General features: G+C 37.7%; 1 protein-coding gene and 12 non-coding genes across 13 annotated transcripts; all 13 read left to right on the forward strand.

Annotated features, from left to right (window-relative positions):
- Positions 1–419: 419 nt before the first annotated feature.
- On the forward strand, positions 420–4801 carry LOC149714178 (uncharacterized). Its single transcript, XM_089844717.1, has 8 exons — positions 420–480; positions 2026–2078; positions 2351–2623; positions 2752–2869; positions 3837–4022; positions 4163–4414; positions 4477–4642; positions 4738–4801. The coding sequence occupies exons 1-8, from the start codon at positions 420–422 to the stop codon at positions 4799–4801; spliced, it is 1173 nt and encodes a 390-aa protein (XP_089700843.1).
- An 11959-nt stretch (positions 4802–16760) lies between these two features.
- TRNAL-UAG (transfer RNA leucine (anticodon UAG)) lies at positions 16761–16848 on the forward strand. Its single transcript has one exon. It is a non-coding gene; the product is annotated as a tRNA-Leu (tRNA).
- A 70-nt stretch (positions 16849–16918) lies between these two features.
- Positions 16919–17000, forward strand: TRNAL-UAG (transfer RNA leucine (anticodon UAG)). The gene has a single exon. It is a non-coding gene; the product is annotated as a tRNA-Leu (tRNA).
- Positions 17001–17525: 525 nt separating this feature from the next.
- TRNAL-AAG (transfer RNA leucine (anticodon AAG)) lies at positions 17526–17607 on the forward strand. Its single transcript has one exon. It is a non-coding gene; the product is annotated as a tRNA-Leu (tRNA).
- Positions 17608–17829: 222 nt separating this feature from the next.
- Positions 17830–17911, forward strand: TRNAL-UAG (transfer RNA leucine (anticodon UAG)). Its single transcript has one exon. It is a non-coding gene; the product is annotated as a tRNA-Leu (tRNA).
- Positions 17912–17981: 70 nt separating this feature from the next.
- TRNAL-UAG (transfer RNA leucine (anticodon UAG)) lies at positions 17982–18063 on the forward strand. The gene has a single exon. It is a non-coding gene; the product is annotated as a tRNA-Leu (tRNA).
- A 676-nt stretch (positions 18064–18739) lies between these two features.
- Positions 18740–18821, forward strand: TRNAL-AAG (transfer RNA leucine (anticodon AAG)). Its single transcript has one exon. It is a non-coding gene; the product is annotated as a tRNA-Leu (tRNA).
- Positions 18822–19346: 525 nt separating this feature from the next.
- TRNAL-AAG (transfer RNA leucine (anticodon AAG)) lies at positions 19347–19428 on the forward strand. The gene has a single exon. It is a non-coding gene; the product is annotated as a tRNA-Leu (tRNA).
- Positions 19429–19951: 523 nt separating this feature from the next.
- Positions 19952–20034, forward strand: TRNAL-AAG (transfer RNA leucine (anticodon AAG)). The gene has a single exon. It is a non-coding gene; the product is annotated as a tRNA-Leu (tRNA).
- Positions 20035–20103: 69 nt separating this feature from the next.
- On the forward strand, positions 20104–20185 carry TRNAL-AAG (transfer RNA leucine (anticodon AAG)). The gene has a single exon. It is a non-coding gene; the product is annotated as a tRNA-Leu (tRNA).
- Positions 20186–20407: 222 nt separating this feature from the next.
- TRNAL-UAG (transfer RNA leucine (anticodon UAG)) lies at positions 20408–20489 on the forward strand. The gene has a single exon. It is a non-coding gene; the product is annotated as a tRNA-Leu (tRNA).
- A 70-nt stretch (positions 20490–20559) lies between these two features.
- On the forward strand, positions 20560–20641 carry TRNAL-UAG (transfer RNA leucine (anticodon UAG)). Its single transcript has one exon. It is a non-coding gene; the product is annotated as a tRNA-Leu (tRNA).
- Positions 20642–20863: 222 nt separating this feature from the next.
- On the forward strand, positions 20864–20945 carry TRNAL-UAG (transfer RNA leucine (anticodon UAG)). Its single transcript has one exon. It is a non-coding gene; the product is annotated as a tRNA-Leu (tRNA).
- Positions 20946–25174: the final 4229 nt, after the last annotated feature.

Raw genomic sequence — 25174 nt, forward strand, 5'->3', positions numbered from 1 at the left:
TCAAATTATTATGCAACTAATAATTGTCTCCTTCTCAAATCGTTTTAGTTTTGCCGCTCTTTAGAGCTGGAAAACTATTGTTCCGCCCTCTGTTGGCTGGACGGCAGGTCGGCAGGTCGGCTGGCTGGATTTTGGTGTGACCTGATGAGATTCGTCATATATAAACTTTTCAAATTTCGAATTTCCCTCGAATTTTCGACTCCAAATTCACCCATAGTTCACGTTACACCTCATAGGTGGCGTAACGTATTTTATTTCAATTGAAATTATTTTTCTGTCGGTGCGGGGCCTCGAACCTGCGATGTGCCGATCCATACTAGACGCCAGTGAAGACGCCGAACTCTCTACCAATCGACCCACGCTCGCTTGGTACGAAACCCGAGTTTAAGTTAGACTGTAGAGTAGAGAGAGGTAGAACTATGTGGATCCCCACCTACCCTCCCCTTCCCGACGCGCGCCAACCAGCTGCAGCTGGATTTTGTAAGTGGGAGAGGAGAGAGAATGACTGCCTAGCGCCCGCCAATAATTTTTAGCAATGTGATTTAAATCAATGATACATACTCATTTAAAGTTAAATAATTATAATTAGCTAATATGATTATTATATTTAAAAAAAATTATATTATTTAAGTAATAAATTTAACGATAGTTGTTGAGAGTTGTTGAGAGATTCAATAGAGGGCAACATGAGATGTCATAAATAGTAGTTTGTTTTTTGTTGTCTCTCTGCCTCCTATATTGCAAGGTCCAAGGCTTAAAGGATGATTGATGATTAGATAGTTTAATCAGGTGTTTAAATGTAACTTAATCTCGGCGATACCATTAATGACAAACGCAATCAACATACTCATGGTTAAATTAAAGTTAATTAAATTGAATTGCTCAAAGATCTTTATTTAATTATAAGTAAGTGCTGTAAACATTTACACTTTCGGCCTAAAAGGTCAGGGAAAATCTCAGAAAAAGGTCAGGGAAAATCTCAGAAAAAGGTCAGGGACAATCTCAGAAAAAGGTCAGGGAAAATCTCAGAAAAAGGTCAGGGAAAACCTGGAAAAGTCAGGGAATTTGGGTTTGAATATTCCGTGGCAACCCTGTAAATGCATTATGGTCAACACCTTAGAAAATCATACATGTTATGTTAATGCTTCTAATGGAATATTGAATGCCACCTCTATAATTTTTTAACAGGATTACAAAGTACTGGTCTATTTGATGCGATCATTAAAAATATTAACAGTAAATTCATACCCCTTTTTCATGGACAAATAAGGTAGAGAGGGCCAAGAATGGGGGAAACTACGAGTCTCGAGATAGGGTATTTTTGACACTCATGAAACTAAAACTTGGCATTTGATTTCATTCACCGCTCTATCAGCTTTGTTTGGAATAAGTAAAGTTCAGACCTCAAATCATTTTAAATTAATTCTTACGCAGTTCCCAAGCTTGTTAAAACCCGTGAAAAAAAAATGCAAATAAATAATGAACCCAAGACTCCTGAAATTTTGTAAAACAATTTTATTTAATGAATTTGTAAGATTCTATCACATTTTAAGGAACTTAAAAATATCACTTCAGCCTTATTTGCGCCATTACATTCCGTCCTTTTTATTCCATTTCAAATAATTTGGAATGTATGAATGAATGAATTGTTTATTGTATATTACAACAGTACAATGTACCAGCTAGGTAATATACATTTTAAATTAAATGATAATATAAATAAAAAAGGAAATTAAGTTCTTTCTAAAGAAACAGCAAGCGTCAAGTTAAAAGTTTTTAAAGGCATAGAATCAAGTTAATTCGTGATAACAAATCACCAAAAAATTCTTAAAACCGATAGAGTTTGAAACGAGGATTTCAAAAATATAACATTTAATTTTTATCATCTATTTCCTATTTTTATAATTAATATTAAACTTTTAAACTTTCGACGTGAGCGCCTGCTACTGGCGAGATCATGAAACGCCGTTTTTTTCTTGAACTGACCACCCTTTACTACCCCCCACAACTTTCTACTTATGACAGGCAGGAGAATTCCTCCTAACAGTAGATTTCATCCTGTCGTTTCATTCTCTTGGGTAATTGTCATCCTCCTGACTTATCCATTTCTAGTTTCTGAGGCTTATGGTTCTTTTTAGTCGTGTTTAAATTTTAATTATCGTTTTGACTATATTTAACTGGAATTTGCATATTTCACGTAAGTTAAATTCTACCAAGAAAATCTTGGCGTTACAAGTGAGAATGGTTTTAACTAATAACATACGAACCTTTAACTTTTAAAGTAAGTATGGAACCTAAGCCTTTGTCAAAATCTACCAAAAATGTTTGGTAAAAATGTGTGGTTCCCCAGTGTTTTGGTGATGATTTGGAGAAACCGCGTTCGTTTCATAATTTCCCGACAAATGAAAACCTCAGACAAATATGGATTAATAATTTGAATCTCCCTAACTTTGTCTACAAAAGTTCTTCTGTAATTTGCTCTGTTCATTTTGAAACTGATTGTTTTGAGAAAAACCTTGAAGTTGCGGCACAGCTGCAATCTTCGAGCGGCTCTTCATTAACATTGAGAACTAAATTAAAAAAACAGCAGTGCCAACTATCTTTACGAAACTATCGGGCCCAAGTTCATCTTCTACTTTATCAGTTAAGGATAAAAATCCACCAAAAAAACGCTGAACTGAGGTAAAATTTTTCAAGAAAGTAGTTTTGACTGTTTTTAGATTAGGGTAATAATTAATTACAAATTTACAGGACACTCTTAAAACTACTAGAGATCAGAGCACCCAATGTTTACCGCCAAAAGTATTGGGTTTTGTTAAAGACGCCTCGGTGCAAATTCAAACTTTGAAGTCGCCACTGAGAAATGCTGGTATACTTTGTGACATTCTTTAAATGATAATATTTTATGAAAACCCACATTTACATAATAGGTTGTCAGACTGACCAAATGGGTATAGATATGGCATGTTAAACAAAATTACATGACCAAATCACCGATCTCAGTGAGGAAATTACCGCTAGTCAAGAAGTTAAACATTTCTTGGCGGAAGAGGAAGATGAAGGGGAAACCTGTAATCCCCTCGATATTAGTTATATCCCATCTGAGGTATCTGAAGGCGATATTAAAGCGTATGTATTGAACATTTTACTTATTAGAATGAGACTAATGGAGTACTCTTAGTGTTAGAAATTTTGACTTGAACCCCAAAACTGCGATGAAGGAGAGAAAGTTCATAGTATTCGAGAGTGCCTTGCTTCAGCTTTTTCACTTCTGCTTCCAATGCCTTCTTCCATGTGAAGTAAAAAGGACTACCTATGGCTCGATGGTAACGGTAGAGGCTACATGTGAAAGAGGTCACACAAATATTTGGAAAAGCCAACCCATGCTAAGTCAAAAACCTCTAGGAAACATCATTATTGCTGCGTCAATCTTGTTTTCTGGCCTTAACCCTACACAAGCACTAAGAATGCTTACATTTGCTCGTGTAGAAAGCATCAGTAGATCAACATATTTTCGAATTCAAAAAAGCTTTTTGTTTCAGTCTATTCGTGAAGTAATTTTTTTTTTATTTATTTTTTTTTTGATAGAATACCATAAATATTTTTTGTACCAGGTTTGGCAAGAGGAGCAAAAACAATTTTAAATTCGTTAAAAAAGAAAAAAATGAAGCTTGGGGGAGACGCCAGGTCTGATTCCCCAGGTTTCTGCGCAAAATATGGAACGTATGTCTTCTTCGAAAGCCAAATTAAAAAAATTATTCACCTGGTTCTCGTACAAGTAGGAAATGAAAAAAAAAATTGAAAAACCCATTTCTCATATTTATAATATTATTTAGAGCAACGAAGTAAAAATAGTGTGGCGATGGAACTTGAAGGGTTGAAACGGGGCATAACGTTCCTTATTAACGCCGGGTTAAAAATTGGTTCCATTGTCACTGATCGCCATGTGCAAATTCGAAGCTATCTAAAAAAATTCCACCCAAAAATTAAACATTTCTTCGATTGTTGGCACATGGTCAAATGTAAGCGAGAATAAATTTTCCAAGAAGGGAGAATGAACCATTAAAAAATGGTTCATTCTCCCTTTAATGATATGAGAATAAGATGAGACAGCCTGCTGACAGTGACTTTTGGTTTATTCTAAAATGAAATCAAAACTTAGCTTTGAAGAAAAAAATTCACGCCGCTGCTACAAAAGAATACGCTGTTTTGGATGAGTGGAACAAAAGTGTGCAGAATCACATGTACTGGAGCGCTACCTCAAGCAAGGGAAATGCTAAATTAATAAAAGCTAAGTTCATGTCAGTTCTGCGACACGTTGCGAATATTCACCGAGGCCATGGCAAGCCATTTTCGAAATGCACGCACGGAAATCTCGCTTTAGACGGGAAAAAAAGAGAGTGGCTTATTCCAGGTACTATCTAGGTTTCACCAGTTATTTTTGATGTGTTTTAAAAATCAAATCTACTTTAACAGGACAGCCTGTTTTTGAGAAATTTAAGAAAATTATTAGTCTGTTTGAAAAAGATATTTCACAAATATCTCCAGAAACGCAGACATCAAGCGTGGAGGCTTACAATTCGGTCCTAATCCATTTTGCGCCCAAAAACACCCATTATTATTATTTGGGAATGGAAGCGAGGTAACTAAACTTGTAGCGTTTTCTATTTGGCAGGATAAATTTAAATTTTGAGCCCCAATTAGGGTAATCTAATCAATTAGATTATTGCTAATTAGGGTTCCATCGAGATTTAATCATTTTGTTCTTTTAAAGAATGTTATTAGCGGCTATCCACTATAACGAAAATTCTAATAAAATCAAAGCAACTACAAAAGATGGCAACTAGAGGTGGAATATATATTTTTCAAAGGCCAAAAAAGGGGAATATTCCCTAAGACCAATAATGCAAGCGTCAACCTTCGGTAATAACTTGACTAATGCCAAATAAATTAGGCAATTGTAATTTTGGTTTGTTAATAAGTTAATAGTGAGTTTTTATATATTACGCAGAAAGGTTATTCACAAAATTATTAACCAAATGTGAAAACTCTTACGAAGAAGGGCTCAGCGAGAGCTTAGCAAGTACACCTGAGATTCCAAGGCCATCAGCAGCAAATTTTGAACACCCAGATAAAGAACAAGCTGTACAAACTTATAAAACCAAGCGTCGCTTTACGCATTAATTATGCATAACTTTAATAAATAGTATTCGAAATAAAAAGACTCTGTAGTTATTTTTAGTTATGGCTTAAATAGGAATGCGATAACAATCAACGATGAATAATTTTGTTTGGTTTATGAATTTTGTAACTCGAAAACTACTGTGGGCCAGGTTCCATAAAGCCTTGATAGTTATCTGAAGGGAATTCTCTTCTGATTCTATTAACGGCGCAACTTGGAATTGGCCGACGCACCCTCCTTCCCAAAATTCTATAAATCCAGCGAGTGTATAGTCGATAAATTAGGTATCGATAGGTGCTGCAAAATCATATCATTTAACATTGGTCATGTGTACCCAACCTTTCATCTATGACGTAGAAAAAAAAACGTACGCATTTCTCTCATCCTCAGCTGGCACAAAATTATTCTCACTGAACTCGTCAAATAAAATGTCTAAAATGTTACGTCTCATTAAATCGTTGAAGGTTTCGGTTTCAACAACGCAATTGAAACCTTCAATTTTTTCAAGAAGACGTTGGTTTGGGGTTTCATCACGACAGCAAAAACTTTCTTCGACCGTTGGCATAACAAAACAAAACCCACAGTTGCACCTGTTTTAACGATTAGTAACCATTGGGTTGAAACTGTGGAATATAGGGGAATGAAAATTAAAATATCCTACTACCAATCAGTATTGTGCAAACGAGGATTATCAACTTCCATTGCAGGTTGTTGAGCTAACATATCAGCTTCTGGTTCCTGAACCAAAGGTTCGAATTGGTAGGGCTGAAGGCCAAACTCTTCATGTTCATTCTCTGAAGGCGAGTGGCTCTCATTTGACTCGTTAATTATATGAGATTCTTGAGATTCAGAACTGTCTGATAAATCTGAGCTAGGATTACTACTAGGATTCTCTGATTCCGAGTCAGACTCTGAAGTAGAGCTGCTAGACATTTTTTAAAATTCGCATAATGGGCCTAGTTATCAAATAGCAGACGACACAAAGAATAAAATACTAAAAAACCTCCTAATACTCCAAAATCCCTCTATTTCTCAACAACCAATAGGATCGCCCTACTTTAGGACGTCATAACGTAGGAAAACAAGCTAGCCATGTGTCCATCATACAATTTTATGTTTCAAATTACCAACGGATTTTTTTAATTAAAAAAAATTAAATGGACTTTCAATTCATACCACATAGTTTAACGACCATTTGTCCATATGTATTCACTTTCCGTTTATACTACTAGGGAAATCTTGATTCTATGCCTTTAAGATTCAAAATACGATCAAACAAGTTAATATTGGAGAAAATCACGTTGTAAGTTTTCATAATACGGTTCAATGGGTTTTTTTCAAGATTGATATAAAACAGTAAATGATTTCTTGTATATCTTTGTGGAATGTTAAAACATATTCTATGTAAAATTTCTGAACAAGTTATTTTTCTATTAATGGTTTTTGTCAAGAAAATAATATCTATTTTTGAAATAACTAGTGATAATCTGTCCAGTTTAAGAGACTGTAGTAATTCGTCATAGTGATACGATTTGAATTTTGTAAAATAAGTCTTGTAATACAAAAGGAACTTTCTTTGTACAGATTCTAGTTTCTCTATGTTAGTTTTACAGGTCTGACTGTAACTTAAAGACCCGTACAATAGTATCGGGCGTACTATAGTTTTATACAACTGAAAAAAGCACGGTCGAGACTTAATCTGGCGCGCTATGTTTAGTGCTCCGCCCAGAGTTCTTCGTGCACGCATCGAGCTGTGTTCCACATGTTCGTTAAAGTTTAGTTTTTGGTCAAAGATAACACCAAGGTCGCGAATACTCGTTTCGCGGTCTAGTATTTTACCGTTTAATTTGTACTCAAACATTAAGGGATCTCGCTTTCGAGTGTAGGAAACTATTTTAGTTTTGGCGTCATTTATCGGGATATTATTTAGTTCACACCGGTTCTGAATTTGAAATAGATCATTTTGGAGGGCCTCACAGTCCGTAATGAGATTCACAGATTTAGCGCACTTTTGATCGTCCGCGAACTGATAAATATTGGAGCTCGTTACAAAGCTCAATAAGCCGGCAATGTAAATATTAAATAGAAGGGGTCCTAATGAGGAACCCTGAGGTACCCCACACGAAACTTTGAAAGAGACGTCGGAAAGATAATTGTTGCATTTAATTGTATTGCTTCTATCTTTTAAATAACTTTTGATCCACTCATATACTGAACCAGATAGTCCATATGATGCTAATTGCTTTAGTAAAAGCTGGTGCGACACTCGGTCGAATGCTTTCGATAGGTCTAAATAGGCGACGTCGACCTGTCCGTGATTATTGATGACTGGCTCGACGTAGTTCAGAAATGCTATATGGTTAGTATCTACGGAGTGTCCAATCACGAACCCATGTTGAGTTTCAGGAAGGTTTGGTGCACACCATTTATAAAGATAACCTTGTATAATAAAGTCAAAAACCAATGCCAATGCGCATAATATTGATACCGGACGGTTATTACTCGGATCGCCTTTATAACCTTTTTTAAATATAGGTGAAACTAGTGCCACCTTCCAAACATCTGGAAACACGCCTTGGTTTATCGATAAATTAAAAATGAGCGCAATGTAAGGGCTTAAGACCTCTTTACAGCCTTTTATAATAAAGTTCGGAATTCCGTCATAGCCCTTCGTGGTTTTTGGTTTTAATTTGTTTATGGCCGTCGTAACATCCGTCGTAGATATGCAGATATTAGAAAGAATAGTACAGCTGGGCTTATCTTCAATACTTTTTTCGAAATTTGAGTTATCTATGGCAATTGAGGAAAAACATTTCGCGAACTCCCGTGCGATCTCTGTCTGGTTCGTTATAATTTTGCCATCCTTATCTAAGTATATCTCTTCTTCTTGTGAGTGTGTCCTTTTTTTCACGTAAGACCAAAACTGTTTCGGGTCTTTTTTGACGGAGGCGCAGATTTGTCCGCTGTGTTCGTTGCGATCTCTAATGAGAAGTTCTTTTACCTTTACCCGGTATAGTTTATAATTGTTCAACGCCTCAAAGGAGGGTTTTCTCTTAAACTTATGGTGATATTATCTTTTTCGCCGTAAGGCTATTTTTAATTCCGAAGAGAACCAAGGGGCATTTTTTATGCCTCTCGAGGGGAGACGTCTAGTTTTTAATGGTATTGAAGATTCCATGGCTTGTGATATATTTGAATTGAGAATTTCAACTGCCTTGTTTATGTTATTAGTTTGATTTAGTTGTTCCCAATTACTATTTTTAATTTGATTGTAGAGTTTACGATAGTCCCCCTTCCTAAAATCATAATGTTTATTTCTTATTATACGTTGTGTTCTGTTGAATTTAGGGTAATGGTAAGTGGCTAAAATTGGTACAAGTCGATTGGTACTAGAGGAAAATCACTTGCGGTTCTCAATTGGGTGTTGGAATTATTGCTAAACCAGAGATCGAGAACATTTCCGTGGTGATTACTGATGGTGTTAAGTTGCCTGAGGCTACAAGAGAAGGCCATTTCTATAATCCAATTTGCCTTCGCTTTAATGTCATGTCTGCATAAAGATGTTACACCAGTGCACCAATTGACATCTGGTAAATTAAAATCTCCTAAAAACATTATATGTCCGTCATATGTCAGTAATTTCTGGGATATATGAGTGGATAATTCTTCATAGATAGACTCAGGGCTGTTTGGGGCTAGATAAATATTGCCTAGTAGTAATTTATTGTTATGACCATTGTGAATTTCAACCCAGGTTGATTCAAAGTTTGATTCTAAATCTGGTCGTCTAATATATGTTATCGTTTTAGATATTGCAGTTAGCACCCCTCCTCCTCGTGTATTTCGTGTTCTGTCCGAGCGGAGTACAGTGTAATTGTCCGTGAAATAGTCCCGCGAGAAATGTGAAGAGTTAAACCAGGTTTCTGTAAGACATATAATGTCATTGTCTTGATTAACGCAGTTCGAAAAAATTCAGATTGTTTAGTCCGCAGTCCCCTAACATTCTGGTAAAATATGCTAAATTGATTACACGTCATCTGGGGTAGTGAATGAGTTCTCGTTATTCATTTCTGGGTTCATAAATTCATAGTGCTGATTCGGGTGTAATGGACCCCGAAACTCTGTTAAAAAGCATCCCTCTGGAAAATTCAACGGATCGTTCAGTGCATTAAATTCGGAATCATCGGCAGTCACATGAGAGGACGCGTATGAGGGGTGTTTTGATTTTATCCTTGTACAAACGAGAGTCTTAAATTCTGAGCCGTCCAGTATGCAGTCTTCAAGATCTTGATTAGTTGTATTAGGAGGCAGACGTGATATAAAGATTCCCTTCCTTAGTTTAGTTTTTGTTCTGGGTGGCAGGGCTCTTAATTTTTCAGATATCTTACCGCCAATTCTAATTTTGTTTGATTTTTTCGATGAATGTGATTCTTTTTTAGTTGATTCTTTTTTAGTTGACTTGTGTTTTTTGTTAGTGCGAGTTGGTGTGGTATTTTTCCTATTATCAGCTGATGAATTACTGACTAGCTGGCTACCCGTACTTAACGTATTCCGTAATGTGCTCATAAAATCACCACGAAATGGGTTGGGGGAAGTACGCCTTGCGGGGGAGCGATGGTTCTGAATAAATTTGTATTTCCTCGCGAAACAGATCCCATTTCAGACCTTAATTTATCATTATCGTTCTTTAAAAAAGTTATATCACTTTGTAGTACTGTTACCTTGTCCATTAATAGTTCAAGGATAGAATAGATAGCGTCTAAAATGTTAGAATTGTCTCTCGTTAAACTATTCATTTGATGATATTCATTAATAATTGATAGAAAAGAATCTGGGGAGAAAGTAGTTCCCGTAGAGTCTTTCTCAGTTGAGCAGTCTAAAGTTTTGCAGGGTTCACAGATAAACTTACAGCAGTTTTTTGACTTATCCCAATATGACGTGGCAAGATCACTGGATATTTTAAGACATTTGGCGTGAAATTGGTCTAGACATTTGTTACACACGACGTGGTGTTGTCTTGAGCTAATAACATCTTTGCATTTCCCAAAGGTATTACGTGATGCCATCGAATCGTAGAAATGTTATTCACTTTCAAAGTTGTTGTAAATAATGTGGCATCATACACACTTTTGTACCCGCACTGTTTCGTTGAATAAAAAAACTGTTTAAAATTATAACACTGAATATAAATACTGGTAAACAAAAAAAAAGCGACAAAGGCTTAAGCCTTAAGCCTGCACCGCAATGAAATCTACACTCGCGAGAGCGAAAATTGTTGCGACCGCACTCGACGAACTCAATAATATATATATAATATATATATTAATATATTAATATATTAATATATTAATATATATATAGTAATTAAAGTAAGCAAAAAACCTTTCAAAATAAGTAATTTAAAATCTTGGTAAAAGATTAATAATAAATTTTTGGTCTTTAGGCACATCTATTATTACAAAACAGTCATCTTCCAGTTTACAATAAATTCCAAAATGACAACTTTGAAGTCCTAAAAGGGCCAAACTAAGTTGCACTTGCCCATAATACATTTGTTAGGGTTTCAAAGAAAATGTTCCGTCCTTCTTGATTACGTAAGGAGTTTTCTTGAGGACTGTTTCTAAGTTTCCTTTTTCACCAATGACTGGACACTTCATTTCGACCAAATTATAGTTGACTATTCCGTCAGGGGAACACCCCAAGAATGGATAAGAAGGGTTGACTTCAAAACCAATCTTCTTTACTTTTAAATTAGACTTTTTTTAAAGCAACAAGAGTTTTATTCGTTTATAATTCCATACTGTGTGAATTAATTTCCCTTAAGCTTTGACTGAAGAGCTTTTCGAATTTTTTCAGTAGGATCTTTTGGAAAATATGTGTAATACTCGTAGCAATTTTGACAAGAGAGAGAGAGCAACAGGTGCTAAACAAAACGAAAACAGTATTAGTATATTACCAATTTTTATACTCATTTTATGACCAAGGCTTAAGAGTTTACATAACTAATTTGGTTAATATTAGGGTGATTAGGTTTTCAACACTTACCATTTTTGAAAATATTCTCTTCTGAAAATTGTGGTCCATCCATTGCAAGAAATTTTGAGTACTAATTTTCATTTAGCACTGAATTATCAGTTTAAACGTCACATACACTGCCGCAGGTCTCAGGCCTCTTATTCTTTTCCCGTAGATCAAGCTTCGCGTTTTCTCCGCACGGTGGCACCAGAGGTGGCCCATCTACCAGTCAAAGTTCTTTCACTCCGATTTAAAACGTCGAGATTTTAAATCCTAAATATCAGTATTTTTTCGTCTTTTGTCTCGAAATATTTCTTTCGTGTGTTGTCAGCACGCTTAAAACTAGGTTATAGATTACCGCAAAATCACTCCAGTATGGGAACCAGGGTCGTGCTGACCACCAAAGCTAGAACAAATTTTATATTGAATAAGCTGCCGTCGGACATAGGGAGTTGCCAATCCTGTAAGCCTGAGAAAAATTTTCTCACTAAGTTTTTACTTTCGCGAGTTTTAGAGGTTCGGAAAAGTATTGGTCCGACCCTGCCTGGCATGCTGGGCGTCCTTTCAACCACATTTTTATTTATAAGTTATTTCCTTACTAAGTTTTTACTTTCGCGTGTTTTAGAGGTTTGGAAAAGTATTGGTCCGACCCTGCCTGGCAGGCTGGGCGTCCCTACAACCACATTTTTATTTATAAATTATTTCCTTACTAAGTTTTTACTTTCGCGCGTTTTAGAGGTTTGGAAAAGTATTGGTCCGACCCTAGCTGGCAGGCTGGGCCTCCCTTCAACCCCATTTTTAGTTCTAAAATTGTTTTATACTAAATTAAAATATATAAAATTGTTTTTAAATTAACTTTTTTGGCACAAATATTATGAAATTTTTGTAAGTTTTTTCGGTTCCAGCTTCTCTGATTAATTAACGCTTAGTACGTCATAAACAAAAAGGAATGAGGTTGTTTTTTGCGGTAATATCTATCGGGCCTCCCTTCTATTCAGTACGATTTTCTCTGTTCTTTATCTCCAATATTCGTTTCCGTGTCCCGTCTAGCGTTGTTCTTTAGGGCTTATGCAAATTACTTCATTTCTATTGCGTCAAGTTTCAAGAGGACATGACTCGAGGCTAATTCTAAGCGCTTGTTGCATATTGCTATTAGCGTGCAATCAATGAATAATTTTAGTACCCAAACGCATCAATTATCCCACAAATATTAGGTTTGCAACAAAAATATCAAGAAAATTGTTCCAGTTCATAGGACAGAAGTTGATTATTTACTTGTTTCATAATCTATAACCCAAAATCAAGCTAGATTATTTTTATTCATAATTGGAATGATATTTGATATTTAAAAGAAAAAAAAATAACCGTAAAGTATATATGCCGGGGTCACCTTACAATAAATTTAGCTAGCCAAGGCAAAACGTTAATATGGCCGGGGCCATCTTGTTTTTTAATTCTCTTTCGTGTTAAACCTTTTCTTTTAAAGGGATGATGAACTGGAAAATCATTTTATTTTTTATCTATTCCTCTCCTAATTATAAGACCAATCTGCATAGAGAAATATCCAAGAAATAACACTGAATGGTTTTAAAATTACAATTAGGCCTAGATTGAAATTTAATTTCAAATCGTAGCACGCTCCATATGTCGCGCCACGATTTTTACACCGCGCGCATATTTTATCAAATCTCGCGATAAATAACATTTAACATGGAGCGTGCCACGAGAATTTTGTTAATAAAAATTCAGGGCGTTACGCAATACACCACTTCGACATTCTGTTGTGCGCATGCCCGATGCCCCGTGCTCGAAGCGCCTCAAGGGGAAAGACTGGAAACTGCTCTTTGTTACCCCTACTAGCAAAAGCGCAACCCAACGCGGTTTTTTTCCCTGCCCATCTTAATAAGTACTAGTTCTCAGTAGCCCGCTGTGGCGCCCTAGGTAATGTCAAAGTGGTGTATTGGTAGAAGGTACTTATTTAAAATTATAAATGATTTTTTAAACTTATTTGAATTTTTTAAATCATTCGGTGTTATTTATCAGATGTTTCACTATGCTGATTAGTCTTATTATTAGTAGAATAATCGATAAAAATTCACTTGATTTTCGATTTCACCCTCCCTTTAACTCTTTCTTACTCGCCAACATGCCGACATAGAACTCGTGCTTCCAAATGCAGAAGAAACCACGTAATGAAAACCCCGCTTTGTTTATGTCCTTGTGATTCGTTAAAAATGCATCACGTGGCAGCAGCATCTAGCTTCTCGCTAAGCGACACGCTAGAAATATCTGTCTCAGACAGATCGGAGCTAGCGTCATTTTCTTGCTCTAGTTTGTCATTTTCTAGCTTCTAGTATATGCTTCCAGCGTAAATGAAAATACCAAAGCTAGAAGCGAGATTGAGTTCTAGCGAAATTTTCTCGCTCTCGCGCGTTTTTTCACGCTTCTAGCTTCTATGAAAATGCGGCTTAAGTATCATCTCGATAAGAAACATCCAGAAGTGCAGCTTACTCGTGTAGTTACGTCGAAGGTATGTTTCTGAGTTTGACAATTTCATCCTATTCGCGGCTATATAGCAAATAGACTAGGCCATTAGGAAAGTAAATCGGCCGTAGACCATGCAAATGATTGCCTTTCGCGATGGGTCGCGGAAACCGATCAACCCTTTACGGTTGTGGAACATCCTAAATTCAAAGAACTTTTAAAGTCCATGAATCCATATAACACTGTAATAGCTGAAAATATACCACAATCTGCCAAAGTGCTAAAATCAAACCTAATGGCATCTTTCGAAAATGAGACCCAAAAGATAGTCGAATTATGTAAGGTACGAACGTTACAAACGGCTTTAGAAATATAATGTATAATATCCATTCGTAATCTGTGATAAATGTTTAGACTATCCCGGAGCAAGTGTCATTTACCTTTGACGGAAGGACTTCAAATAATCGCATACCATTTTTGGGCATTATGGGACACTGGATTGATCACAACTGGACATAAAGATCGTGTCTGTTGGGATTTATTCATTTCCCCGTACGGCACTCTGGAAAACATATTTGTGAAGCGTTTACTACTCTTGCAAAGAAGTTTGATTTAAAGGTCTGAATTTCCCATTGTATGTCCATCGTCGAGTCCATTATTGTTGGATGTTCGGTTAATGTTTATTTATTGGTGTTCTATACCATGTCTACCTTTGTTAAAATATTGCGTTTAATGTAGAACTAATTCAATTGAGGTTCTGGCAATAACCATGGACAATGCATCAAACAACGAAACCTTTAGCCAAAAGCTAGAAAAATGTAGTCAAGATATTCGAATACGATATAGTTCGCAAACGCGAATCCGATGTTTTGCTCATGTATTAAATCTAGCAGTACAAGACTTACTGAAATGGTTACAGTCCCAACCAAAACATGACGCCGAGGAGCAATACAAAGACATTGACGAAGAGACATTTACCAGTGGTGATAGCCATGTCGGCAATTCAGTTGCCAAGGTTGTTGTTAATAAACATAATTTTTCCCTTGCCTTAAGGTGCTTCTTTGGTTTGCCGTAAGATGTGTCTTAGGTTTGTTTGAACACAGAAAAAACAACGTATAGGTTTTGAGCACATCCATTTGATTTAAACATGTTGAAAATCTAAACCCCTAGATTTGACGAGCGAAAACAAAACATCGACTAGTACCAATGGGTGTAGTAGGTTAACATATAAAACTAAACACAAAAGCGCATTGAAAGCCTCTAAAAACACTTTTAAAATCTAAACTTACCCGTAAAGTAGGCATAAACCGAAACGCCAGGGTTAAAAAAAACTACTCTAGGTGTAAAGGATATAAACATATTGACGTCATGTAGTTAACTCGAACATCTGAAGAAGAATAATTAATATTTGATTTGGTGAATCGGTTTTAACCCCTTGTCATGCCGAGAGGCCAAGGTTCACAAATATGGGAATGGGGTACATTCATTCGCTGGTACTTGACACGTCAAAAGTCAGAATTTACACACAAAAAAGCCACATTAGAACTTCGACCAAATTTAGTAAATAAATAAAATTTCATTTTTATATTAGTTTGGTTTATAATATAACTGGGTTTAATTTGGAGTTATGCATTCTAATTTTAGAAAAGTGTTGCTCATTAAACGGTTTGATTCACGCTACAATTGCCTTCAAAAATGTTTCAGTGCCATTTTGTTGTGAACTATAAGTTTAGATTTGAGGTTTAGAAATTATAACCGATCCAGAAATATTATTTGTTATCTTGGCGTACCAAAGTAAAAACATCAAAATGGGTTTTCTATTAAAAATCAAGATGATTCTAAACTTGCAAATGAGTAAATAGAATATGTTTACACTTTTTTTAAGCCTTGGACCGGTCAGTTCAACGTTTTTGCTAGGGGACGACCACGTTGACTGTTTTACCATTACCCGGGTACTTATATTTGTACGCGGCGATCGGCTAGGGTTACCAGAAACGTCTAGCCTTCTAATGGCGGGGTCTTCCTCCAAAGGTTCACGCAATTGCGATGTTCTTATCTACAGCTGTGATTCGAATCCTTTATATACTACCTATTTGAGTAAGGCGAAGAAACAGGCGTATGCTTCATTTCAAACGTCAAAATTAGTCAAGTCTTTCAAGAATGTTTAATTGTTCTTTTTTAAAACGATGTAAAGCTCAATAAGGCGAACAACTAACTAAATATCCAATATTAATTATATATTTATTTTAATATTTAAGATAATCTTGTTTCTAAATTCAAAATTAATACGGAAAGAGTTAAAAAGCAGTCTATGTTTTTGTCTGTGTGTCCATCCGTTGATACACTAGCGCGCTGCGTTAACAGTTCGCTTTGCTTTGATGTGTAAAGAAATCCTACAGAACCTTAATATTCACTTTTTCCATAATATAAAGTGAATATGTGGAAATATTTTTCGTAACTACTATGCATTTAGTACTTTTGTAGCTTTAAAGCTCTGTTTCATTTTGATATTCCAAGAATATTTTTTAACATTATTATTTGAAATTGCTGTTTATATATTACTTAAGCTATAATACATCTGTATATAGAATAATCCTTGCTCTGAAGATTTCAAGAAGGAAGCTTAGGCCTGGACTCTATCGGGTAAACCAAGTAATATCCGCAATAGGCTTAGTAAACCAAAGAGTAAATAATTGAGACCTGAGGTGAACTAAACTGTGGGTTTTTATTTTCGTGTCTGTAATGAAGGGTCATTAACGGTTCAGAGTGAGCTGAAAGTTAATTAAACGTTTAAATAATCAGGTTTAGATTTAATAATAGGAGAATGCATCATGGTGGCATTGAGGTCAGTGAAAAGGCTAATCGTTATCAGGTTATAGCTTAGAGGTTTTCATTCTTATTATGGTGCGTATTGACTTTCAGTGCGTCTAACCACAATTCAGCTTTGGTGATACTTAACGTTAACACTCATGGTTTAAGGCACCAGTCTCTTCGGGGGCGTGGGTTCGAATCCCACCTCTATCAGCCTGATGTATTTTCTATGATTAATAATATCAAGCTTTTCCTTATTAGTATGAGCTGTTCAGGTAGAGTAGCCGAGTGGTCTAAGGCGCTGGTTTTAGGCACCAGTCTCTTCGAAGGCGTGGGTTCGAATCCCACCTTAATAAGACGGATGTATTTTCTATGATTAATAAAGTCAAGCTTTTGCTTATTTGTCCGAGTTGATTTGAGTGTTCAGGTAGAGTGGCCGAGTGGTCAAAGGCGCTGGTTTTAGGCACCAGTCTCTTCGGGGGCGTGGGTTCGAATCCTACCACTATCACTCTGATGTATTTTCTAAGATTAATATTATGAAGCTTTTGCTTATTTGTTCGAGTTTATTTGTATGTTCAGGTAGAGTGACCGAGTGGTCTAAGGCGCTGGTTTTAGGCACCAGTCTCTTCAAGGGCGTGGGTTCGAATCCCACCATAATCAGCCTGATGTATTTTCTATGATTAAAAATATCAAGCTTTTGCTTATTTGTCCGAGTTGACTTGAGTGTTGAGGTAGAGTGGCTGAGTGGTCTAAGGCGCTGGTTTAAGGCACCTGTCTCCTCGGGGGCGTGGGTTCGAATCCCTCTTTAATCAGCTTGATGTATTTTCTATGATTAATAATATCAAGCTTTTGCTTATTTGTCCGAGTTTATTTGTGTGGTCAGGTAGAGTGGCCCAGTGGTATAAGGTGCTGGTTTCATGTACCAGTCTCTTCGGGGGCGTTGGTTCTAATCCCATCTCTCCAGCCTGATGTATTTTCTATGATTATTAATATCAAGCTTTTGCTTATTTATCCGAGTTGATTTGAGTGTTCAGGTAGAGTGGCCTAGTGGTCTAAGGCGCTGGTATAAGGCACCAGTCTCTTCGGGAGCGTGGGTTCGAATCCCACCTCTATCAGCCTGATGTATTTTCTATGATTAATAATATCAAGCTTTTGCTTATTTGTCCGAGGTGATTTGAGTGGTCAGGTAGAGTGGCCCAGTGGTCTAAGGCGCTGGTTTAAGGCACCAGTTTCTTCGGAGGGTAGGGTTCGAATCCTACCTTTATCAGCCTGATGTATTTTCTATGATTAAAAATATCAAGCTTTTGCTTATTTGTCTGAGTTGATTTGAGTGTTCAGGTAGAGTGGCCGAGTGGTCAAAGGCGCTGGTTTTAGGCACCAGTCTCTTCGGGGGCGTGGGTTCGAATCCCATCTCTATCACTCTGATGTATTTTCTAAGATTAATATTATGAAGCTTTTGCTTATTTGTTCGAGTTTATTTGTATGTTCAGGTAGAGTGACCGAGTGGTCTAAGGCGCTGGTTTTAGGCACCAGTCTCTTCGGGGGCGTGGGTTCGAATCCCACCTCTATCAGGCCGATGGCTTTTCTTTGATTAATAATATGAAGCTTTTGCTTTTAGTCGAAGTTGACTTGTGTGTTCAGGTAGAGTGACCGAGTGGTATAAGGCGCTGGTTTTAGGCACCAGTCTCTTCGGGGGCGTGGGTTCGAATCCTACCACTATCACTCTGATGTATTTTCTAAGATTAATATTATGAAGCTTTTGCTTATTTGTTCGAGTTTATTTGTATGTTCAGGTAGAGTGACCGAGTGGTCTAAGGCGCTGGTTTTAGGCACCAGTCTCTTCAAGGGCGTGGGTTCGAATCCCACCATAATCAGCCTGATGTATTTTCTATGATTAAAAATATCAAGCTTTTGCTTATTTGTCCGAGTTGACTTGAGTGTTCAGGTAGAGTGGCTGAGTGGTCTAAGGCGCTGGTTTAAGGCACCTGTCTCCTCGGGGGCGTGGGTTCGAATCCCTCTTTAATCAGCTTGATGTATTTTCTATGATTAATAATATCAAGCTTTTGCTTATTTGTCCGAGTTTATTTGTGTGGTCAGGTAGAGTGGCCCAGTGGTATAAGGTGCTGGTTTCATGTACCAGTCTCTTCGGGGGCGTTGGTTCTAATCCCATCTCTCCAGCCTGATGTAATTTCTATGATTATTAATATCAAGCTTTTGCTTATTTATCCGAGTTGATTTGAGTGTTCAGGTAGAGTGGCCTAGTGGTCTAAGGCGCTGGTATAAGGCACCAGTCTCTTCGGGAGCGTGGGTTCGAATCCCACCTCTATCAGCCTGATGTATTTTCTATGATTAATAATATCAAGCTTTTGCTTATTTGTCCGAGGTGATTTGAGTGGTCAGGTAGAGTGGCCCAGTGGTCTAAGGCGCTGGTTTAAGGCACCAGTTTCTTCGGAGGGTAGGGTTCGAATCCTACCTTTATCAGCCTGATGTATTTTCTATGATTAAAAATATCAAGCTTTTGCTTATTTGTCCGAGTTGATTTGAGTGTTCAGGTAGAGTGGCCGAGTGGTCTAAGGCGCTGGTTTAAGACACCTGTCTCCTCGGGGGCGTGGGTTCGAATCCGTCTTTAATCAGCCTGATGTATTTTCTATGATTAATAATATCAAGCTTTTGCTTATTTGTCCGAGTTTATTTGTGTGGTCAGGTAGAGTGGCCCAGTGGTATAAGGTGCTGGTTTCATGTACCAGTCTCTTCGGGGGCGTTGGTTCTAATCCCATCTCTCCAGCCTGATGTATTTGCTATGATTATTAATATCAAGCTTTTGCTTATTTGTCCGAGTTGATTTGAGTTTTCAGGTAGAGTGGCCTAGTGGTCTAAGGCGCTGGTATAAGGCACCAGTCTCTTCGGGAGCGTGGGTTCGAATCCCACCTCTATCAGCCTGATGTATTTTCTATGATTAATAATATCAAGCTTTTGCTTATTTGTCCGAGGTGATTTGAGTGGTCAGGTAGAGTGGCCCAGTGGTCTAAGGCGCTGGTTTAAGGCACCAGTTTCTTCGGAGGGTAGGGTTCGAATCCTACCTTTATCAGCCTGATGTATTTTCTATGATTAAAAATATCAAGCTTTTGCTTATTTGTCCGAGTTGATTTGAGTGTTCAGGTAGAGTGGCCGAGTGGTCTAAGGCGCTGGTTTAAGGCACCTGTCTCCTCGGGGGCGTGGGTTCGAATCCGTCTTTAATCAGCCTGATGTATTTTCTATGATTAATAATATCAAGCTTTTGCTTATTTGTCCGAGTTTATTTGTGTGGTCAGGTAGAGTGGCCCAGTGGTATAAGGTGCTGGTTTCATGTACCAGTCTCTTCGGGGGCGTTGGTTCTAATCCCATCTCTCCAGCCTGATGTATTTGCTATGATTATTAATATCAAGCTTTTGCTTATTTGTCCGAGTTGATTGAGTGTTCAGGTAGGTGGCCGAGTGGTCAAAGGCGCTGGTTTAAGGCACCAGTCTCTTCGGGGCCGTGGGTTCGAATCCCAGCCCTATCAGCCTGATGTATTTTCTATGATTAATAATATCAAGCTTTTGCTTATTTGTCCGAGTTGATTTGAGTGTTCAGGTAGAGTGGCCGAGTGGTCTAAGGCGCTGGTTTAAGACACCAGTCTCTTCGGGGGCGTGGGTTCGAATCCCACCTCTATCAGCCTGATGTATTTTCTATGATTAATAATATCAAGCTTTTCCTTATTAGTATGAGCTGATATGTTTGTTCAGGTAGAGTGGCCGAGTGGTCTAAGGCGCTGGTTTTAGGCAACAGTCTCTTCGATGGCCTGGGTTCGAATTCCACCTTAATCAGACGGATGTATTTTCTATGATTAATAAAATCAAGCTTTTGCTTATTTGTCCGAGTTGATTTGAGTGTTCAGGTAGAGTGGCCGAGTGGTCAAAGGCGATGGTTTTAGGCACCAATCTCTTTGGGGGCGTGGGTTCGAATCCCACCTCTATCAGGCCGATGGCTTTTCTTTGGTTAATATTATGAAGCTTTTGCTTATTTGTTCGAGTTTATTTGTGTGTTCAGGTAGAGTGGCCGAGTGGTCTAAGGCGCTGGTTTTAGGCACCAGTCTCTTCGGGGGCGTGGGTTCGAATCCCATCTCTATCACTCTGATGTATTTTCTAAGATTAATATTATGAAGCTTTTGCTTATTTGTTCGAGTTTATTTGTATGTTCAGGTAGAGTGACCAAGTGGTATGAGGCGCTGGTTTCAGGTACCAGTCTCTTCGGGGGCGTGGGTTCGAATCCTACCTCTATCAGCCTGATGTATTTTGTATGATTATTAATATCAAGCTTTTGCTTATTTGTCCGAGTTGATTTGAGTGATCAGGTAGAGTGGCCGGGTGGCCAAAGGCGATGGTTTTAGGCACCAGTCTCTTCGGGGGCGTGGGTTCGAATCCCACCTCTATCAGGCCGATGGCTTTTCTTTGATTAATAATATGAAGCTTTTGCTTTTAGTCGAAGTTGACTTGTGTGTTCAGGTAGAGTGTCCGGGTGGTCTAAGAAGCTGGTTTCAGGTACCAGTCTCTTCGGGGGCGTGGGTTCGAATCCCAGCTCTATCAGCCTGATGTATTTTCTATCATTAATAATAAGCATACGCCGGTTGCTTCCCCTTACTCAAATAGGTAGTATATAAGGGTGTCGAACTACAGTTAAAACCAAGAACAACCGCAATTGCGAAAACCTTTGGTGGACAACCCACCTTAGGGAGGCTAGACGTTTCTCGAAACCCTAGCTGATCGCCGCGAATGTCTTAAACCAAACGATGACGATGGAGTTAGAAGCCAATGAGACAGATTGGTGTCTATGTGGAATAGACGGAAGACCAGTAGATGGTGGTGTCTAGAAGCCAGTATGTACAGACTGGTGTCCATGGGGCATGGACAAAAACAAAGACCAGAAGATGGTGGTGTTAGAAGCCAGTGTGTACAGACTGGTGTCCAAGTGGGATGGACAAAGACCAGAAGATGGTGGTGATTAGAAGCCAGTATGTACAGACTGGTGTCCAAGTGGAATGGATGGAGACCAGATGGTGGTGATTAGAAGCCAGTATGTAAAGACTGGTGTCCAAGTGGAATGGATGAAGACCAGATGGTGGTGATTAGAAGTCAGTATGTACAGACTGGTGTCCATGTGGGATGGACAAAGACCAGAAGATGGTGGTGTGAGAACTCAAGTAGAGGAGCCATTTCCGTGACTGTGAAAGCAGTTCGGAAAAGGCGAACACGTTTGCTCCGATTTGGAAACTGCGAACGCGGTCACGTGGGTGTAACAACAGACACACACACAGACAGACACACAGACACACACGATCGGTACAGAACCTCTCCGTGACATACGTCACTCGGAGAGGTAAACAAGTTGGGAAAACCAAAATATTACCTCTCCGAGTCAAGAGGTTTACTACTACAAACTTATTTACCTAGATATGGAATTATTTCTCTTTTTTGAAGTAAAAATTTACGAAATATTGAAGCAGTATTCCAAGCATAGCGAATAATACAGTATAGCAGACGACATTTTACATCCAATAAGGATAAATCTTGGACACATGGAAATCAGTCAATGGGGAAAAGATCAGGAAATGAAGTCTACGCTTCAGCTGTTTACCGTATATTCTGATAGCTACATTCACAACTGGTTTGCAGTGTAAACACTATCGTCTCGTCTCACCCAAAGAAAATATACGCTCCGGGAATGGAAGCTATGTCTCGGGGTTGGGTTGACCAAGGAACTTCCGGTCTATGCAATTTCAATGTAGCCGGAAATACCTCGGTCAACCGAGCCTGCCTTTGGAGCGTACTAGGAGGGGAGAGACAAAAATTTACACTAGAGGAAGCTACACTTTCCATTCCTGGGGCGTGTATCTTCTTTGTCTCACCTCAACCATATTCTTAGTTTGCCAACATGAATGTTAACGTTAAATAACACCAAAGCTAAATTGTAGCTAGACGCACTGATAGTCAATGCGCACCATAAAGAGAATAAAAGGTCTGTAGCTACTACCCGTTTACCATTAGCCCTTTTACTATTCTAATTGCCACCATGATCTTTTCTTCTATTATAAAATCTTAACCTGATTATTTAATAGTGTATTTAACTTTCGGCTCACTCTGAACCGTTGATGTCTCTTCATTTCAGACACGAAAATCCAAGCCCAAAGTTTACTTCACCTCAGGCCTCAATTATTTACTCTTTGTTTCACTAAGCCTATTGCGGATGATACTTAATATACCCGCCGGAGTCTAGGTCTTAGTTTTCTTCATGAAATCACTCAACCAAGGATTATTGTATATACAGATGTAGTATAGCTTAAGTAATATATAAACAGCCATTTCAAATAACAATATTAAAAAAAATCTTTGGAATATCAAAATGAAACAGAGCTTTAAAGCTACAAAAGTACTAAATGCATCATAATTACGAAAAATACTTCCACATATTCACTTTATATTATGGAAAAAGGGAATATTAAGGTTCTGTATGATTTCTTAACACATCAACACAAGGCTTAACTGCTAACGCGACGCACTAGTGTAACAATGGACGGACACACACAGACAAAAACATAGACTGCTTTTTAACTCTTTCCGTATTAATTTTGAGTTGAGAAACAAGATTATCTTTAATATTTAAATAAACATAATTATTTTTAATTATTTTAATCTTCACTAATTAACATTAATAATAGTTAAATCGTTTAAAATAAAGTTATACCTATTATCATCTCAAACTTTGCTAATATTGACGTTTAAAGTGAAGGGTACCCCTCTTGCCCGCTTTCTTCAAATTTTGGGGTATATATACGATTCGTTTCCATTATAATAGTAAGGAAAAAGCGCAATTGCGAAAACCTTTGGTGGCGATCCCACCTTAGGGAGGCTAGACGTTTCTCGTAACCCTAGCTGATCGCCGCGTATATCCTAAAACCAAACGATGATAATGGAGTAGAAGCCAATGAGACAGATTGGTGTCTATGTGGAATAGACGGAAGACCAGTAGATGGTGGTGTTTAGAAGCCAGTATGTACAGACTGGTGTCCAAGTGGAATGGACGAAGACCAGAAGATGGTGGTGTTTAGAAGCCAGTATGTACAGACTGGTGTCCAAGTGGAATGGACGAAGACCAGAAGATGGTGGTGATTAGAAGCCAGTATGTACAGACTGGTGTCCATGTGGGATGGACGAAGATCAAATGATGATGGTGATTAGAAGCCGGTAAGTACAGACTGGTGTCCGTGTGGGATGGACAAAGACCAGAAGATGGTGGTGTGAGAACTTAAGTAGAGGAGCCATTTCCGTGACTGTGAAAGCAGTTCGGAAATGGGAACACGTTTGCTCCGATTTGTAAACTGCGAACGCGGTCACGTGGGGTCTGACAGACAGACAGACAGACAGACAGACAGACAGACACACACACACACACAAACACAGACATACGGGCACACGATTGACACTTGGGGACCGGTAAGGAGTGATTGACATCTGAGGACCCAATTAACTATAGTTCATTAAAAAGAGGATTTCATAATTAGTTGAGCGCCGTAAAGCATATAATTAAACACTCGCTGTGGAAAAAGAACCCAAGACATTTATATGTAGGGACCTGAAAACACACGATATTTTCACCGCATAAATGGGGACCTTAATTCCAGATTACTTTCAAATTTCAGATATAGATGTCGCTAGGTGAAAGTCCCCACTTGTCAATGAAGTCACTGCGTGGATCTTGAAAGTGTATAATCAAAAAATGTCCCCAGATATAAGGTTGGAAGACTGTTTAGGTCCCCACTTGTAAACCTGAAATCAGCTCAAAACTTAAGTGTTAAGCCTTTAATAGGTCCGATTACCTAAATTTCATTATAATAATCAATATTTAAAATATAAAATTAAAATATACATGAAATTAGAAAATGTGTGTTTAAAAGACCCCACTTGTCTGTTGAAATGACTGTGAAGGTCCCCACTTGTAAATTTATATCGAGTGTGAAAAATGAAATTGAAATACTTGATTGAACCATATAGGCTTTGACACTAATTTATAACCTAATAATTTATACACAAATGTCCCCAGATATAAGGTTGGAAGATTGTTTAGGTCCCCACTTGTAAACCTGAAATCAGCTCAAAACTTAAGTGTTAAGCCATTAAAAGGTCCGATTACCTAAATTTCATTATAATAATCAATATTTAAAATATAAAATTAAAATATACATGAAATAAGAAAATGTGTGTTTAAAAGACCCCACTTGTCTGTTGAAATGACTGTTAAGGTCCCCACTTGTAAATTTATCGAGAGTGAAAAATGAAATTGAAATACCTGATGGAACCATATAGGCTTCGACACTAGTGCAAAATCTAATAATTTATACACAAATGTCCCCAGATATAAGGTTGGAAGACTGTTTAGGTCCCCACTTGTAAACCTGAAATTAGCTCAAAACTTAAGTGTTCAGCTAGAAATAGGACTGATTACTTAAATTTCATTCTGATAATCAATATTTACACTATAAAATTAAAATATACATGAAATTAGAAAATGAGTGTTTAAAAGACCCCACTTGTCTGTTGAAATGACTGTGAAGGTCCCCACTTGTAAATTTATCGAGTGTGAAAAATGAAATTGAAATACCTGATGGAA

Source organism: Phalangium opilio, unplaced genomic scaffold (genome assembly GCF_054372755.1).
Source record: "Phalangium opilio isolate 3A_F unplaced genomic scaffold, DU_Popi_V2 ptg000009l_1, whole genome shotgun sequence".
NCBI lineage: Eukaryota > Metazoa > Arthropoda > Arachnida > Opiliones > Phalangiidae > Phalangium > Phalangium opilio.